Source organism: Psittacula echo, assembly GCF_963264785.1.
Source record: "Psittacula echo genome assembly, chromosome: 1".
In the NCBI taxonomy this organism is placed as follows: domain Eukaryota; kingdom Metazoa; phylum Chordata; class Aves; order Psittaciformes; family Psittacidae; genus Psittacula; species Psittacula echo.
Genome location: NC_137735.1, coordinates 82,664,775 through 82,682,003, shown reverse-complemented (window position 1 = coordinate 82,682,003; position 17,229 = coordinate 82,664,775). Strand labels below are relative to the sequence as shown.

Genomic DNA, 17,229 nt, shown 5'->3' with positions numbered 1-17,229 from the left:
AGGAAACAGCCTCAAGCTGTGCCAAGGGGAGGCTTAGGCTGGATATTAGGAACAATTTCTTCAGAGAGAGGGTGATCAGGCATTGGAACAGGCTGCCAGGGAAGTGGTAGAATCCTGGAAGTGTTCACAAACCGTGTAGATGAGGCCCCTCAGTGATATGGTTTAGTGGTGGTCTTGGCAGTCCTTGGGTAACGGTTGGACTCAATGATCTTCTAGGTCTTTTCCAACCTTGCTGATTCTATGATTCTATGTCCCTCAGCCTGGGCAGAGGCTCTGGGTCCCTGGGGCACCAGGCTGGCTCCAGTGGCCAGGCAGGAGAGGTCCTGGATGGGAGTGGCCAGAGGAGGGAGGAGCTGAGCTTAGAATTATAGAATCATAGAATAGTTAGGGTTGGAAAGGACCTTAAGATCATCTAGTTCCAACCCCCCTGCCATGGGCAGGGACACCTCACACTAAACCATGCCACCCAGGCCTCATCCAACCTGGCCTTGAACACCACCAAGGATGGAGCATTCACAACCTCCCTGGGCAACCCATTCCAGTGCCTCACCACCCTCACAGTAAAGAACTTCTTCCTTATATCCAGTCTAAACTTCCCCTGTTTAAGTTTGAACCCGTTACCCCTTGTCCTGTCACTACAGTCCCTAATGAACAGTCCCTCCCCAGCATCCTTGTAGGCCCCCTTCAGATACTGGAAGGCTGCTATGAGGTCTCCACGCAGCCTTCTCTTCTCCAGGCTGAACAGCCCCAACTTTCTCAGCCTATCTTCATACGGGAGGTGCTCCAGTTCTCTGATCATCCTCGTGGCCCTCCTCTGGACTTGTTCCAACAGTTCCATGTCCTTTTATGTTGAGGACACCAGAACTGCACACAATACTCCAAGTGAGATCTCAGGAGAGCAGAATAGAGTGGCAGGATCACCTCCTTGGACCTGCTGGTTTTCATGCTCCTCTTGATGCAGCCCAGGATATGGCTGGCTTTCTGGGCTGTGAGCTTCCTACATTGCTTATCAGCATGCAGGCAGACAAGTACTCAGCAATTCAGACCTATGGTTTTCAGAAGTACTCATTCAGCTCAGTGGCTTCCTGGCTGCTGCATACCACCCTCTCCAGCCTCCTAAGGGTTCAGCTGTACGATTCAAGGCCCAGCAATGATCAGTTGCTCAGATGTATAACTCTGACTCAGACTCCTGAGAAAAAGTCTATATGTTAAGAGAAAGCCTTGATAAAGCCTGTAGCATAACACCATAAATGATAAATTAAGGTGAAACACAAATTTAAAGTTTAAGGATTCAGGAAGAAAAACAATAAAACAATAACATGAAGAACTGTAACATGCTAAAGGAGTCTAAAGATGGCAATGGCAACACAAAGCATGAAACAACATGAATGTTCTCAGCAGCAGCAGAATCTAACCTTTCACCACCTGCTTCACAATTACCTAGCCAGCAAAGACTCTGTGTATCTTACGTTGGGATTGATAAGCATATTAGTGCTTTGCCTAATAACTTGTTAATCTTAACTGCCTTTGATATGTTAAACAACAAATAATTGCTTTGTACTTTTGAGTTAAATATATTCTGCCTACAAGAGATTCTCCAGGCATGGTGAAAGGTGTTTGAACAGGGTGACTCAGAGGGAATGATAACACAGTGCCTAAATTTCTGAAGAGGTTTTGAAGAAAAAGTATTTTTGAGAAGTAGGCTTTTATGTATTTCTCAGTGTATTCTTACTGGCAAAAAAAATCACACCAGTGATCTCTGTTAGAATAAGTAAACTGCATTTTACGTGTTTTAATTGAGTTGGTCTGACTTGCAAGTGTACTGTCTTATTCTCTGATCTCTGAGATGTGTAGGTGTTACAGAATTTAAGAAAACGAGACCAGCTATATTTAATTGCTGAGTCAAAGGTGTGAATGCTTGGAAGGGATCTAAACTGAAACATACAAATATTTTTAAATGTTCCCTTTCTGAACTGGGAGTCTGTATTCCCAACAGCTCACCCAAGTTGATAGAATTTAAACTTGTTTTAAAGCTTTGATAGTATTGTGTCTGAAAAGTGAGATAGTTATTTCAAGTTTCAACGGAAGGCTATATCTTTCTGTAATTCTCCACAACTAAACCGAATTTCATCAGAACACCCATACAGAGAAAAACAGTGAATATAAATGATGTTGCAAAATTAAAAGCTAGGACTTTTCTGTGAAACTGCCTTTTTAAATACAGAGTTTCTCTGTCAACACATAAATATAATTATAGAAACCCACTTTATTTAGTGTAAGACTTTTTTTACATTTTACATATAAGGTCCTTTCCAACCCTAACTATTCTATGATTCTATGATTTCCCAATGTATGTAAATTGATTTACATTGATTGTCCACATTGGCATAGTAGTGTCTTCTCTGACACAGTTTTAATAACACTGACAACCTGGGTGCACAAAGAAATGAAAGTCACCACATAATATCCAGTTTGAATTTATATAAATATATTGTATGTATGTATATAAACACATACATATGATAAGCAATTTTATAGGTAAGCATATCAATGTGTGTTTAAGGAACAGTATACTTTTCTGTGTGGCTGAGATGATAAATGATCACAATGTTAAAGCATTTATTAAATTAATAAATAGCATAGTCTTTCTCATTCAAAGCTAGTGTTGTGTATTCCATTTGCATTTTAGTTCTAAGATAGGGAGTAACTTTCTTGATTTGAAATAGTGTTAGAATAGAAACTGTTGTGTCAGTGGGACTGGCTATCTTGTTGGTGATACATTAGTTATCAGACTCTGGAAACACACTGGATATTAATGGGGCATTTTAATGGTGATGGTATTTTGTAACAGCATTGAAGGAGCTAGTTAAGATTAAATTTAAAAAAAAAATCATGGTAGAGGAAAGCTTCTTGTAATCTGCTTAGTAATGGACAAAGAAATATGAATCTTTCTTCAGAATGTAAAGGCAAGCATGTGTACTTCTGAGACTGATTAGTCCTCACTTATAGCAAGGATGACATATATATCCTTAAGCTCTCTGAAATTTAGCCTAATGAAGTATGCTTGCTCATATTTGGCCATTAAACATTTGGGTTTTGTTTCTCTAGTTTGAGAATTTTCATTGGAAGAGACCCATCAACTCCAGGCTTGGGTAGCATATTTGTTCTCAAGAGGGCTGCAAATACTACAGTTTACTTCAATGTGCTTCCAGCAGTTATTTAAGAAACTTGGATATGTACCTAAATTCCAAACACAGGAAATCCCATTAGTTCCAGTGGAATTACTTTTGCTCTGGATAAGCAAAACAAGGTGGATGAGGGATGTTTTTAAATATCCTGCCAGTATGGAACTTGATTCTACAGTAAATAAACATGCTGAGTGCTACTGACACACATGAGCAAACCATTGTGCTCAGCAATTCCTGCATTATTAATAGAACATTGTCATGGTTTAAGCCCAGCCAGTAACTGAGAACCACGCAGCTGCTCACTCACTCCCTCCCCTTTTCTTCCCCCCCGGCTCCCGGAATAATGGAGAGGAGAAACAAAAGAATGTAACTCCCACGGGTTGAGATAAGAACAGTCCAGTAACTAAGGTATAACACAAACCACTACTGCTACCACCAATAATAATAATGATAAAGGAAATAACAAGGGCAGAGAATATAAAACTAAAAAGGGAAAAGGAAAGCGATAAACACAAGTGATGCTCAATACAGTTGCTCATCAGCTGCTGACTGATACCCAGCCTGACCCAAGCAGTGATCTGGGCCTTCTGGGTAACCCCTCCTCAGTTTATATACTGGGCATGACGTGCTGTGGTATGGAATACCACTTTGGCTACTTTGGCTCGGATGTCCTGTCTCTGCTTCCTCCCGACTTCTCATGCCCCTCCTCAATGGCAGAGCATGAGAGACACAGAAAGTCCTTGGTCAGCGTAGACATTACTGAGCAACAACTAAAAACATCGGTGTTATCTGCATTGTTCCCAGGCTGAAAGTCAAAACCACAGCACTGCACCAGCTACTAGGAAGGAGGAAAATAACTGTTACAGCTGAACTCAGGAGAAACATTTACTGAAGTGTTCAAAGATCAGCAATTTTGTGTTAACTCCAGTAGGTTCAGAACTACACCTGCTACACAGATACACAGTGAAAATACAAAAGCAGTTGTTGATAGTCATGTTGATAAATAACAGGCTTGTATAGCTTTGTATTAACAAGAGAATAAGCTTTTGCTATTTCAGACCCATCTTTTAAACACAGTTAAGAAAAGGATACGAGAAAGTATACTCCTAACATTTTTATACAATCATGGAACAGAATGATGAAAACTCTGTTCTTGAGCAAAACCAATGGTATTTCATCCTTCTTAATACAACATTATGTAGCGATGTGAGCTGGGTTTGGTCCTCTATATAAATCACTATAAATAAGTCTGCTGAAACTGTTGCATTTATACGAGGGTAAACCTGTCTTGAGATCAGAATGCCTTTGTTTCCAGTAGGCATGGTTAGAATACTCAACTTTGGTGGTAAAACTTGCAAACACAAATACTTTTGCTTTTTGCTTTACAAAGTGATGAAGACATATTTTATAAGCACTAAGGAGCATTATTGCCTTTCTGTTGAGAAAGGAACAATCCTATCTGATAGAAAGATGGCACAGAGACTTTTTCTTCATTAAATAATTGTATTGACTACATGAAAGCATGTCTTCCATAAAAAAAAATCCTAGAACAGTTTCACATTTTCATGAAAACCTCACAGTAATAAGTGAGAGCACCTTCTTTGCTTCAAATCTTTATCTATCTTAGCCTCCCACTGAGCTTCTCTGCTTAAAGAAAAATTCTCTTAAAAAAGCAGGACAAAAATTGAATGTAAATTACAGAGAAAGCAAAAACATAAACCCAATTTTGAATTGGCCTAGTTCTACAAGTTCTAGGCTAACTTTCATTAAAACTGTATGTACACTGTCACAGTACTATTGTCATGATTCATTAAAGCATGTTTGAAAAATCTAAGAAGCGTGAGATGGAGTTTGTCACTGGAGGCTTGAATTAACCTCTTGGTACTGAATGAGAAATGATAGGCAGCAGGACACATGCTTTAAATGGCCTTGAAGATGACAACCATCTTCTTGATTTAACAGAATATAAAGAATCAGCAGATTAGATATTAATAGAAGGGTAATGTCATTAAAACAGTAAGCTAGGAAAATTCTATTCTCAGTAATATGTCAAGTTCAGCAATGACAATGATTGCAATCAAACATGAGATGAGGTGAGAACCAGTGTGAATGCCTGAGCTGGAGCTGTGGTGAGTTGGAGCTGAGTTGCTGCTCAAGATTCTGACACAGAGACTGGTGAGGAGTATCACGTTTACTCCTGGCTCTACTCATCGGAGTAGTGACTGGAGTGAGTTTCAGAAAACAGTACATGTGTGTGCAAGGGTCTGAGAATGGGTGCAAAGTTTTCACTGACAAAGTCTCTCTCTCACGCAGTATGGTAAGTCAGTTATTTGTGAGATAACCATTTGTGAGACAATGCTGGTAAAAGCAAATTTCAGTGGAAAATTTTAAGGAAGTTTTAATACACACACTTCTATAACTACTTGTGGTGTTCTGTTACATTCATGGTTGACTCACAGGGCTAGAACTGTACATTATCTTTACTTATTCCACAACTGACTAATTTAGTCAAAAAACAGTCAACATTATTTTTATTCTGACAGAGAAATCAAAGTTTGCGTTAAACCTTACCAGCTGTTGCAAACCCCCTTTTATTTACTTATTTACAAGCTGCAAAAGGGTGAATTGATATTCTGCAAGCACATAGGACGTTCCTTTCTTCCCTTCTTCCTTCTTTCCTTCCTGCCTGCATGCCTTCCCTCCCGCTCCCTCTGAACACCCCCTGCTACCTGTAAATTCAGCTTCTCCCAATTAAGTTTAAAACACTGCGACTTCCAAGGAGGCAACTGTATTATGAGGTAGCTAACACCATGTAACTGAGATTAGAGTTAAAAACCCAAGTATGTATCCTGTACTTCAGACAGGGCAATGTCTACAATACAGGTATATGGTCTTCAGATGTTAGTAGTTCATAAGTAATTATGGGAAAGGTTAATTACTTCCCTGTTTGTGGCTGCGGAAAAGAAAATCAGCTGGTCTTTATCCCAAGCTTCAGAGCAAAGGATTGATGAATATTACAAGGATGCAACTAGAAACTGGAACAGATACTGAAATTGAAACTCTTTTCCTAAATGAGAAATAAAGCTCCACAACACAAATAAGTTTGGACTGGTGGAACATTGTGGTTCCTGGTCAGACATTATTCTAGGCTCTGAAACTGGGTTTGAACTTTCTGGTGTCATTTCAAGCAATGAAACATAAGCTGTATGGCCAGAAAAGGATGAAAAAGACAGAGCTACGAGGCCACATATGATCTCAAGCGTGCAGTGTGGGCACTGAAGGAGCATTTCAATACTAGTCCTTGGAGATCACTATATATCACTGCTTCCTAACCAGCATATGTTCATTTTCATTGTACTGTTACAAGAGAGGAAAATGATACTTTTAAAAAGGGAAGGAGGAACTGTGACAGAATAGTTCAGATATACCTGGATCCTTGGATAAGACAAAAAGAGCACTATGAACTTAACTGTATGGTCCAGACCAAACACGATGTTGAATGTGAAGCTTGCCAACTGCACTATGACTAGTTTGCTGCTAGGAAAAGCTGAGGAGGACAGTGGTATAAAAAAGATCTCTTAGAATATACATACCTTCATGCCTCCATCTTCCAAAGTTGGGGATTTTTTTTTCCCCATCCTTTCTCAGAAAAGCTTATGGAACTGCTTTTCTCTGAATAGTTACAAAAGGTGGTAATGACCCTTTTTAAACAATAATTCACTCTAGGAGGAAAAGACACAAGTACAATGCGGTCCTCAATACACGCAAGCTTCCAAGAGCATCACTTAACTACGGGACAGGATATTTTAAGTGAGGGAGAACAGAATTCTACTCACCTTGTTATTGCATCTCTGTCTAAAGTTTTAGCTAAAGTTTTTATTTACACCAGAATTTCCCTGCAAGTGTTTTGTTACTGAAATATTCCTTCATTTTTAAAAGTGAAGACATTGAGATTTTATTTATCATCTCCTAACATTGACACTCACAATACAAACCAAAATTATCTTTGAGTTCTTCACTTAACAAAGTTTTCAGAAATGCAAACTTGACAGTAAATGCTTCTTCAAGTGAGACTGCTTTATTTTCAGTTCTGGTCTCTAAATCTCCGAAGTGTTGATGCAATAAAAGGAAGAAAAATAGATTATTTATTCCTGATTTTCAAAGAGAGTTTCTTTTTTCTTTTTTCTTTCTTTTTTAAATATTCTGTAAATTATTTGACACTGTCCTGCACAACATACTCATCTTTGGACTGTAGAACCAGCATGGTTGGATTAGCTGGATGGTCACACTCAGAGAGCAGCAGTCAACAGCTTGATGTCCAAGTAGAAATCAGTGAGAGCGGCAGTCCTTAGGGGTCAGTATTGGGACTGGCACTGTTCACTAGCTTTCTTGACAAAACAGACAGTGGGATTGAGTGCGTCCTCAGCAAGTTTGCTGATGACACCAAGCTGTGTGGTTCGGTTGATACGCCGGAGGGAAGGGATGCCATCCAGAGGGACCTCGACACGCTTGTGAGGTGGGCTGATGCCAACCTTATGAAGTTCAACCAAGCCAAGTGCAAGGTCCTACACCTGGGTCGGGGCAATCTCAGGCTACAGGTTGGGCAGAGAAGAGATTCAGAGCAGCCCTGCGGAGAAGGACTTAGGGGTGTTGGTTGATGAGAAACTGAACGTGAGCCAGCTTCAGTGTGAGCTCGCAGCCCAGAAAGCCAATTGTATCCTGGGCTGCATCAAGAGCAGCATTAGCAGCATGTCGAAGGAGGTGATCCTGCCCCTCTACTCTGCTTTCACGAGACCCCGCTTGGAGCACTGTGGTTGTGTATAGTTCTGATGTTCTCAACATAAGAAGGACATGGAGCTGTTGGAGCAAGTCCAGAGGAGGCCACAAGGATGATCAGGGGACTGGAGCACCTCCCGTATGAAGATAGGCTGAGAAAGTTGGGGCTGTCCAGCCTGGAGAAGAGAAGGTTGCGTGGAGACCTCGTAGCAGCTTTCCAATATCTGAAGGGGGCCTACAAGGATGCTGGAGATGGACTCTTCCTTAGGTTCTGTAGTAACAGGATGAGGGGTAATGGGTTCAAACTTAAACAGGGGAAGTTGAGGTTAGATATAAGGAAGAAATTCTTTACTGTGAGGGTGGTGAGGCACTGGAATGGGTTGCCTAAAGAAGTGATAAATGCTCCATCCCTGGCAGTGTTCAAGGCCAGGCTGTACAGCGTCTTTAGTGACATGGTCTAGTGTGTGGTTTCCCGGCCCATGTCAGAGGGGTTGGAACTAGATGATCTTAAGGTCCTTTCCAACCCTAACTAATCTATGATTCTATGTGTTGATCAATGAGAAGCTCTGTCAGTACACACTTGTAGCACAGAAAGCCGATCGTATGCTGGGCTGTATCACCAGCAGTGTAACCAGCAGGTCAAGGGAGGTGATTCTCCCCATCTACTCCACTCTTGTGAGACCCCACCTGGAGTACTGCATTCTTCTCTGGACCCACAAGAAGGACTTGGACCTGCTTGAGCAAATCCAGAAGAGGGCCATGAAAATGATCAGAGGGCTACAGCATCTCTGCTATGGAGACAGGCTGAGAAAGCTGGGCTCGTTCGGCCCAGAGAAGAGAAGGCTCCACTATTTTTATTCAGCTTGAAGAAGAGAAAACTCTTCTAGCAGTATGTCAGTACCTAAAGGGAGCCTACAAGAAATCTGGAGAGGGACTTTTGACACGAGCATGTAGTTACAGGACAAGGGAAATGGCTTTAAACTGAAAGAGGGTAGATTTTGATTAGGTATTAGGAATAAATTCTTCACTGTGAAGGTGGTTAAGGCACTAGAACAGGCTTCCCAGAGAAGTTATGGATGTCCCGTTTCTGGAAGTGTTCAAGGCCAGGATGAACAGGGCTTTGAGCAACCCGGTCTAGTGGAGGGTGTCCCTGCCTGTGGCAGGACAGGGTGGAACTAGATGATCATTAAGTTCCCTTCCTATCCTAGCCATTCTGTGATTTAATGAAATATGCTGAAAAGAAAAAATTTTATATGCCTTTTAAAATTTTGAGTTTTGAGATAGATTTTTCACAACTGGGACCTGAAAAACATAGCTTGTAAGAAATAAATAAAGCCATCATCCTTCATCTTTCTACAACTCTTAAATTTCAGATTAAAACTGAAATACTGAGAACAAAATCGTGTCCATCCTCATACAATCACTATAAAGTAAGGAAGTTGTCTCAGCTCCCACACAGCAGCTTGAAAGGAATAGCATGCTAAGAGACTCCATGGAGCCAGTCAGCATCAGTTCAAGAACACAGGAAAAAGCCAGGTAGGCTGTGATTAGTGAGCAATTGCTCCATTCTGACATGGTCAAGACACCATTGTGGCCATCAGTCCAGCCACTTAGTGGTCAATCTCCTCTTTGCTTTCTTGAGGTGAATGCTTTTTTTTCCTGTTATTTAGAGGTTATTCCCAAAGAAGAAAGAAACACAGAAACAGCAATCCATTTTATCCGAAACTCTAGATTCAAAGTACAGCTGTCATTAAAGCTAATGAACAGGATAGCAGGCAGTATGATTCTCTGTGAGACCAGAGGTTGGATTGACCAGTTTCATCATTCATCCCTTTAGCTGTTCATCACCTCATCTGTCAATGGACTGAACTTTGTTGCAAAATCAGGAAAATTTTATTAAGATTAGGCTCAATGCTTTTTTACCTTTATTTATTTCTCTGCTCTGCCTGTACCAGTAAGGGCACAAGCCATCATCTTTCACAATCAGGCTCCAATTAAAGCTCTGGAAGGCATATGAGTCAGTTTTGCTAAGCTCACTTTCGGCATGCAGGTAGAACAAATGTAGTCATCTACAGAATTTCTTGCACTCTCTAAAGAATTTTGGTGATTTTCAGACACTGAGACTGGAAAAAAGAGTCATTACAGCAACTTCTGTTCAAAGTGCTCACTAGCAGAGAACTTCTCTTTTAGCACTGCCACAATGACACAATATGATCTGGCCCATGATGTCACTAAGATGAACCATACCCTTTCTAATAAATACCAGTCTTCTTGACAAAAAAATGCTGTTCACTAGAACAACCTTATAAAGGCAGAGGATGATCCACACCGAGACATCTTTATCTTAAAACTCTGCTTTGAGTGATTGCTGTTACTCTTTATTTAAACATGAACATTTTTTATCCTATTTATATTATTAATGCAAACCAAAAGTTATTTCTTCAATGTGGCCAAAATATTACAGTCAATGTCTTAAATTTTTATTATTAAATTTGAGAAAGGAATGTAATGCCTTTAACTACACTAGATATTCAGCTGAGCAACAAACAAAAAAACAACAAAAAAGACACCATGACTATACTATAACTACCATGTTACTAGCCTGAGTACCTAGCAGGAGCACTGTACAGGAAGATGTCATCCAAAGGGACCTTGGCATGTTTGTGAGGTGGGCAGACTCATGAAGTCCAGCCAAGCCAAGTGCAAGGTCCTACACCTGGGTCGGAGCAATCCCAGGCACAGCTACAGGTTGGGCAGAGAAAAGATTCAGAGCAGCCCTGTGGAGAAGGAGTTGGGGTGTTGGTCGATGAGAAAATGAACATGAGCTGGCTTCGGTGTGCGCTCGCAGCCCAGAAAGCCAACCGCATCCTGGGCTGCATCAAAACCAGCAGGTCGAAGGAGGTGATCCTGCCCCTCTACTCTGCTCTCCTCAGACCTCACTTGGAGTATTGTGTGCAGTTCTGGTGTCCTCAACATAAAAAGGACATGGAACTGTTGGAACAAGTCCAGAGGAGGGCCACGAGGATGATCAGGGGACTGGAGCACCTCCTGTATGAAGATAGGCTGAGAAAGTTGGGGCTGTTCAGCCTGGAGAAGAGAAGGCTGCGTGGAGACCTCTTAGCAGCCTTTCAGTATCTGAAGGGGGCCTACAAGGATGCTGGGGAGGGACTCTTCATCAGGGACTGTAGTGATAGGACAAGGGGTAACGGGTTAAAACTTAAACAGGGGAAGTTTAGATTGGATATAAGGAAGAAGTTCTTTACTGTGAGGGTGGTGAGGCACTGGAATGGGTTGCCCAGGGAAGTTGTGAATGCCCCATCCCGGGCAGTGTTCAAGGCTGAGTTGGACAGAGCCTTGGGCAACATGATTTAGTGCGAGGTGTCTTTCCCCATGGCAGGGGGGTTGGAACCAGATGATCTTAAGGTCCTTTCTAACCCTAAGTATTCTATGATTCTATATGCGGTGAAGTAGAATACTCCCTGCTTTAACTCAGAGCTGCCTCTATTGCTCTCGGGGGTTTGACTAACCCACAGTGAAATGAAAGGTTCTTCACTAACATCGTGGGTCAGCTTTCTGACTGCCTTGTCAGCAATGCAAAACAGGTAGAGCTTGGACCAGTGGTCTGGTCTCTTACAGCTCACCTATACTACTTGCACACACCAGCTATCACAACTTTTCCTGTTCAAAGTTATGTGACATGAGTATGCTGCACACCAGTCAGAAAGACTGAAAGGTATGTCATAAGCCGCTTCTTCAGTGAGCTATCTGACACCATGGTAGATCTGTTGTGACTTCTGTTAGCCTAAGAAATACACCACAGAGGAGTGCTATTCTTCTCTAGGTTAAGCATCACTCACTCATTAATGTTCATTCACATATGGTGTTCTAAGCAATTTAGTAACATCAAATAATAATCTTCTACAGCACCTTTCACCAATAAAACACAGAATTCAACAGTATGAATGGGAACACTCAGAGGGATTAAATTATATCTCCAAGATCATCCAGCGTAATAGCCAAGAACAAACCTTATGTTTACTGAATAAATTCAGTCCCCTGTCCTTTGTTAGGCACACTCTTGCTCTGCTTCTGTTCATTTGTATTTTGGTAAGTTTTTAAGGAAAAACTTCTCTTCCTATTAATGAATCACAAACAGAAGCTTATGATTTCAATGGTTTTATACTCTATTCTCCCCACAGTAGTGGTATGGCTGGAATTTATGCAGAGAGGACATTGTAATCTCCCAGCTTCTGAAAATAGAGCAATTACTTTCACAGATCTGGATCTCATGATACTGTGCCACTTATATACATCTGTATGGGGAATCACTTCTATTATGCCTCTTATCCCAAATCTTCAAAATATTTTTTCCTTTTTCTAACCAAAACCCAAGCTTTGTATAATAGGACATCAGCGAGGACTCTGTTTTGCTACCATTTATAAATCACCTCATCTCTCTAGTCTTAGCAATGAAACAGGCATCTGTATAGACACTGAAGTCTTCAGCATAAGAATTGCCTTTGATGAAGTGAAATTTTTCACAATGAGTGTGGTGGAACAGGTTGCCCAAAGAGGTGGTAGATGTCCTGTTCCTAGAAACATGCAAGGTCAGGCTGGATGGGGCTCTGAGCAACCTGATCTAGTTGAAGATGTCCCTGCTCACTGCAGACAGGTTGAACTAGATGACCCTTAAAGGTCATCTAAACCCATTAAACCCAAACTATTCCATGATTCTACGATTCTGTTCTCTTCACCGGGCATTAATTCACAAACTACACTCAGGCACATTTCTGAAATCTCACTTGCAATTTGTTTCCCATCAATGATATCAGGCCTACTATTAATAAGGCTTCCATTTAATAAATTTAATATAAAAAGGCATGTAAACCAAAATCTACAGCAGGTCAGCACCATGAATTTCGCAAAATCTTCATGTGTATCTTCTACAAAGAACTGTTTCTCCTTCACCTTGCTATCTGTGTGCCTTTAATTATTTGCAGAGAACTCAATCCTGGCTGTTATTTCTGCAATCAGTCCTTTTTTATTTAGGCAAGTCTTTGTTCATGACTAGAGATTACCTAGATATAGATGTTAATTTCTAGACCTTGAGGAGAGGTTTTACAGCTTTTGTTCCAATGGAACTTCTCTTAAAGTTCATGGGATGGCCAAGGGGAATAAAGATTTACTTGATCTTTTTTTCTCTGTGCACTCTAAACAAGGATTCAAAACCATTCTAGCAAGTTTCCTATTTGAGGGACCCCTATGCCCTTCAGTGAGGCTCTAAATAGAAAAGACTTACAGTTTTATTTCACTTGACTTATTTTTACACAAATCAGTATGTACTTTCAGGCTGCTATAAATACATACAAAAAAAACACTGCTTCCACTTCGGCTCTGGCAGACAGATTAATATCAGGCTGTTATCAGTACAATAAAATTACAAAACTATTCTGAGCCTGATACAAGATCCAACAGCACTTGTGTGCAACACTTCCACTCACTTAAGTATGTTTTGTATCAAGATATAAGTCTATGGGGATACTGATAATGTAAATGTCTGTATAATATAGTACTATTGGAGCACACTTGTGTAAACATGAGATGTCTTCCTTGACTGGAAAGTAATGCTAGTGAGCTATTGCTTTTCTACTCTCTTGTATTCTTGCTTGAGGAAACAGTGAGTATTGTCTTACTGTAGTTTTGGTTTTCCCTTGTCTGTATTTGTTGTCATAACTTCTTTAAGTTCCTTCAGATAATGAGCTAGCACTGTGGTCATTAGAGGGCAGTTAAAGAAATAAAAAATACAGCCTCCATGGTTCTTTGTCTTAATGTATTTTTTTAACTCCCCTATTACTGAAATGGTATACTTGCCATATTTGACCAAAAGTTTGATTAATCTGAGTAAGAACCAGAAGGTTTTTGGAATTATTTGGAAGTGGGGCATTTATGCCAATTGTTAAATGTTTTAACTCTTTATCTCTCATTATAGTTGACATTTTTTACATCATGCCTATCACCATGGCATCAAAGTACTTCAGGAATTTAGCACTGAATCATGTTTATTACTGGTACCCTACTGGTTTCAAATGAAGCAAATTTATACCAATTCCTAATTTTACCCTGGCACTGTGATAAGTCCAAAAGTGAGATGCTTTGTCCTGTATTCCATCATGCTTAACAAGTGAAAGAGTTTCAAAGGTCTTGGCATATTCTGCTTGGTGCGCTTCTATCTGCATATATGTAGACTAATTGTCTCAGTACGTAACAGATCTTAGCATCACAAATATGAGAATTAATAAAACAGAAAATATCTTAGCAGGTGTTATGAACGCATCCCTCCCCCTTTTTTTAAGAAAATTGCCTAATCTGCAACATTTTCTCTCTCATTTCACAAATCTGTCATGATGGATACTCCAAAGAGAGGAAGCACAGCATTTTAATATTCTCCGAACCTGTACACAGCATTGGAATTAAACTGTCGTTAAGAAAGCCTCCTCCATAAAACAACATTGCAGTGTATGCAGCACTGAGCTAGCAGAAAGGCTGGTAAACAACAAAAATGTACAGTGAATTGAAATAGAAGAGGAATATTTAAGGACCTCCTCTCCTCCACTTTTCCTGTCTAAATATAGCTTCCATTTAAAAATGGCTTTGAAAGGAACTGGCTGTGCTTGGACATTTCTCCTTGCAATACTGCCCAGGATCCTGGGATCTTTAATGCAATATGTTCTGTCAGTACTACAAAAATTTACAGATGTGCAGACAGACTTCTTGCTATTTATAGATGCCTCTTCTGCAAACAGTACTCTATGGGGTTGTAAAGCAGTTATCAGGCATGTTCTTTGATTTCTGCTTATATTGCACTCATTTGATAAAACTCTGCTCGTGAATTCTGGCATGGTGAAGGAAGCATATTCTTTAAAAGTCAAACGGAGAGAGCATTATTAGTAGGAGAAATGTGGAATTCATGAAGGATCAGGACACCTACTGGGAGGACTACCTGAAGGAAGACATTTGGCAGAGACACTGAAAGAATAAAACAGGGAATAGCGATGTGCTCACACTGAAGTCATGCTCTTGTTCTGCAGGGCAACTGGGGAGAAGGGTCAGTGACACCCATGCATGTAAGGGCAAAGCTGTTGGCTAGGGTGCAGTGTCCTTGGGGTCTGTCCATGGCTGTGCTGCATATCGCTTAACCATGTGTTAAGTGTTCAGTCAGTGTGCTAGCCACAGTCTATTAATAGAAACGGGGAGTTTGGCACACACTTTCGCCTGTCTCCTCACATGCTCCCAGAAAAGCTTGTACTGTATCCTGCATCCCCCTGCTTTTCCAGATCCGAGACTGTGCACACTGCTCAAGTCTCTGTGAAGTCAAGACAGCAGCAGACAAGTAAACTAGGGCTGCTCAACCCCGATGTTGAGAAAACCAAAGGTAACGAGGACGGGCAGGGACGGGGGTAGAGAGAGGGAAGCGGGGCGGTTTTCTTGCAGAAAACCTGAGAGCTCGCAGGCACGCAGGCAATGCAAAGCTATTCTCAGCACTGCACAGGCCGGCAGGGCTCAAGCGGGAATGCTCGCTGCTCCTGCCCTCTGCCCCTACCTCGGGCAGCTCGGCTTGGTAATACCCAGGATGCTACAGATACACGGGTACTCCTCACGTCCCCCTAACAATCCTGGCGGAGGCTCCAGGCGGAAAGCTCTCAGAGCTGGCGAAAGTGCTGTCGCAGGAGACCTTCTGTGACCCTTCAGCCTCCCCAAACACACATCACCTGTCACCCGTTCTGACTGCTGCAAACACCCTCCTCTCCTCTCCGTCCCCCGCTCGCAGCCTCGCCTCCTCTAGGCCCTCCCAACTTAGGGGAACCAGCCGGAAAGCGGCGGCTTCCGGGAAGCAGCCCGGGGGACGGCAGAGTTCAGCGGGGTGCAAAGTTCTCTGCCAAGGGAGAACGGGGAGGGGGATAACGGGGGGACACGACACGCATACAGGAAATCACAGCAGCAACAGAGGCCGAGGCTAGCCGAAGGAACCAGGAAAGTTGTTCTGCACTTACTGTTGCTCCTGCTAAGGAATCTGTGCTTGGGGCTGGGGGAGCTCAGGCGCCGGGCTTTGCCTCGCATCCTTACCTCGGTGCTGTCGGCAGTGTTCTCCGCCATTTTCCTCCTCAGGAGCAGGCAGCGGGAGGAGTGTTTCATTCCCATAAGAGCTAGCCAAGGGGTTGGGGCTTCGGGGCTGGTGTTTTGATTTGTGTTTTCAGAGATCCCCAAACACTGGTGTGCGCCAAAGGAGAGGGAGGGCGCACACAAAAAACCCTAAAAAAATAACAAACCCAAACCTAAAAAAAAAAAGAAAAAAAAAAAAAAGAAAAGAAGGAAAACGGCAATAAGTCAGTCCTTTCCACGTCGTCCACGGGAACGTCTGCCTCCTCTCAGCATCAGGAGCTCCTTGGGCACTTACAAGTCCTCCTTTTTCTCCCCCCTCCACCTCCAGCGAGCTCTTGGGATGGGCAGAGAGAGGCGGCACACACTCTTAAGGTTAAACTAAAAGGCTGTCGGGCTGTGAGTCCTCCCCTTCAGAGAAAGCAGTCAGGCTAAACAGGAGAGAGACACCAAACTTGGGCGTGCAGCCACCAGCTGGGCATCTTTGTGTCCTGTGGCTACTCTTCCAGAAGCAGAGGGAGCCAGAGACAAAGCAACAGGACAAGGAAATCATAGCCCTTTATTTTCCTTCTTTGGGCTTGCTTTCTTTCTTGCCGGGTCCCAGGAAACTTCCTTTAAAGGTGGTCACCGAATTTGCCACCCTCTTTCTATGAATGTCTTCTGAAATAGTAATCCCTCCTCCGTCTCCTCCCCCTCCTTTTTCTTTTTTTTCGCGTTATTCCTCCTTCTCCGCCTTCCTTCCTCCATTCCCACTCGCTACCCCTGCTGCTCTTGGGCAGAGCTTGGTGCCCTTCTCTGGGAAGTGCATTCACATGTCTTTCATAGAAAAAGAGCCATCATCTCAAGCTCCCCGCACCCGTCGCCTCGCACACACAAGCACGCATTCAACATGTACACACACAGGTCTCCCTCTCACACAGGCACGCATAATTCTTTTTTAGTTCCCCATTCCTCCTCTTCTTTTGAATCAGCAACACCTTTCTTTGCAGGGACTCTCGGTAAGGCTCTCAGAGAGCAACCGCGCCAGCTTCTTTTAAGTTGCAAACCTGCTTTCTTAATATATCTTCTCGTGTATGTGCTCCTAGCTCCTGTTTTACTTGAAGTGAAA

At 42.1% G+C, this 17,229-nt stretch overlaps 1 protein-coding gene across 1 annotated transcript in view; it reads right to left on the bottom strand.

The window, feature by feature from the left end:
• The window catches only part of LOC308229954 (protein arginine N-methyltransferase 8), a gene marked incomplete at both ends in the record, with an annotated part of 64,011 nt that extends 47,082 nt beyond the window's left edge, over window positions 1-16,929 (bottom strand). Inside the window, 2 exons of the mRNA XM_080634354.1 lie at window positions 16,089-16,232; window positions 16,882-16,929. Coding sequence (XP_080490480.1) covers window positions 16,089-16,232; window positions 16,882-16,929 — 192 coding nt within the window. The remainder of the gene's footprint in view (window positions 1-16,088; window positions 16,233-16,881) is intronic.
• Between the last annotated feature and the right edge of the window lie 300 nt (window positions 16,930-17,229).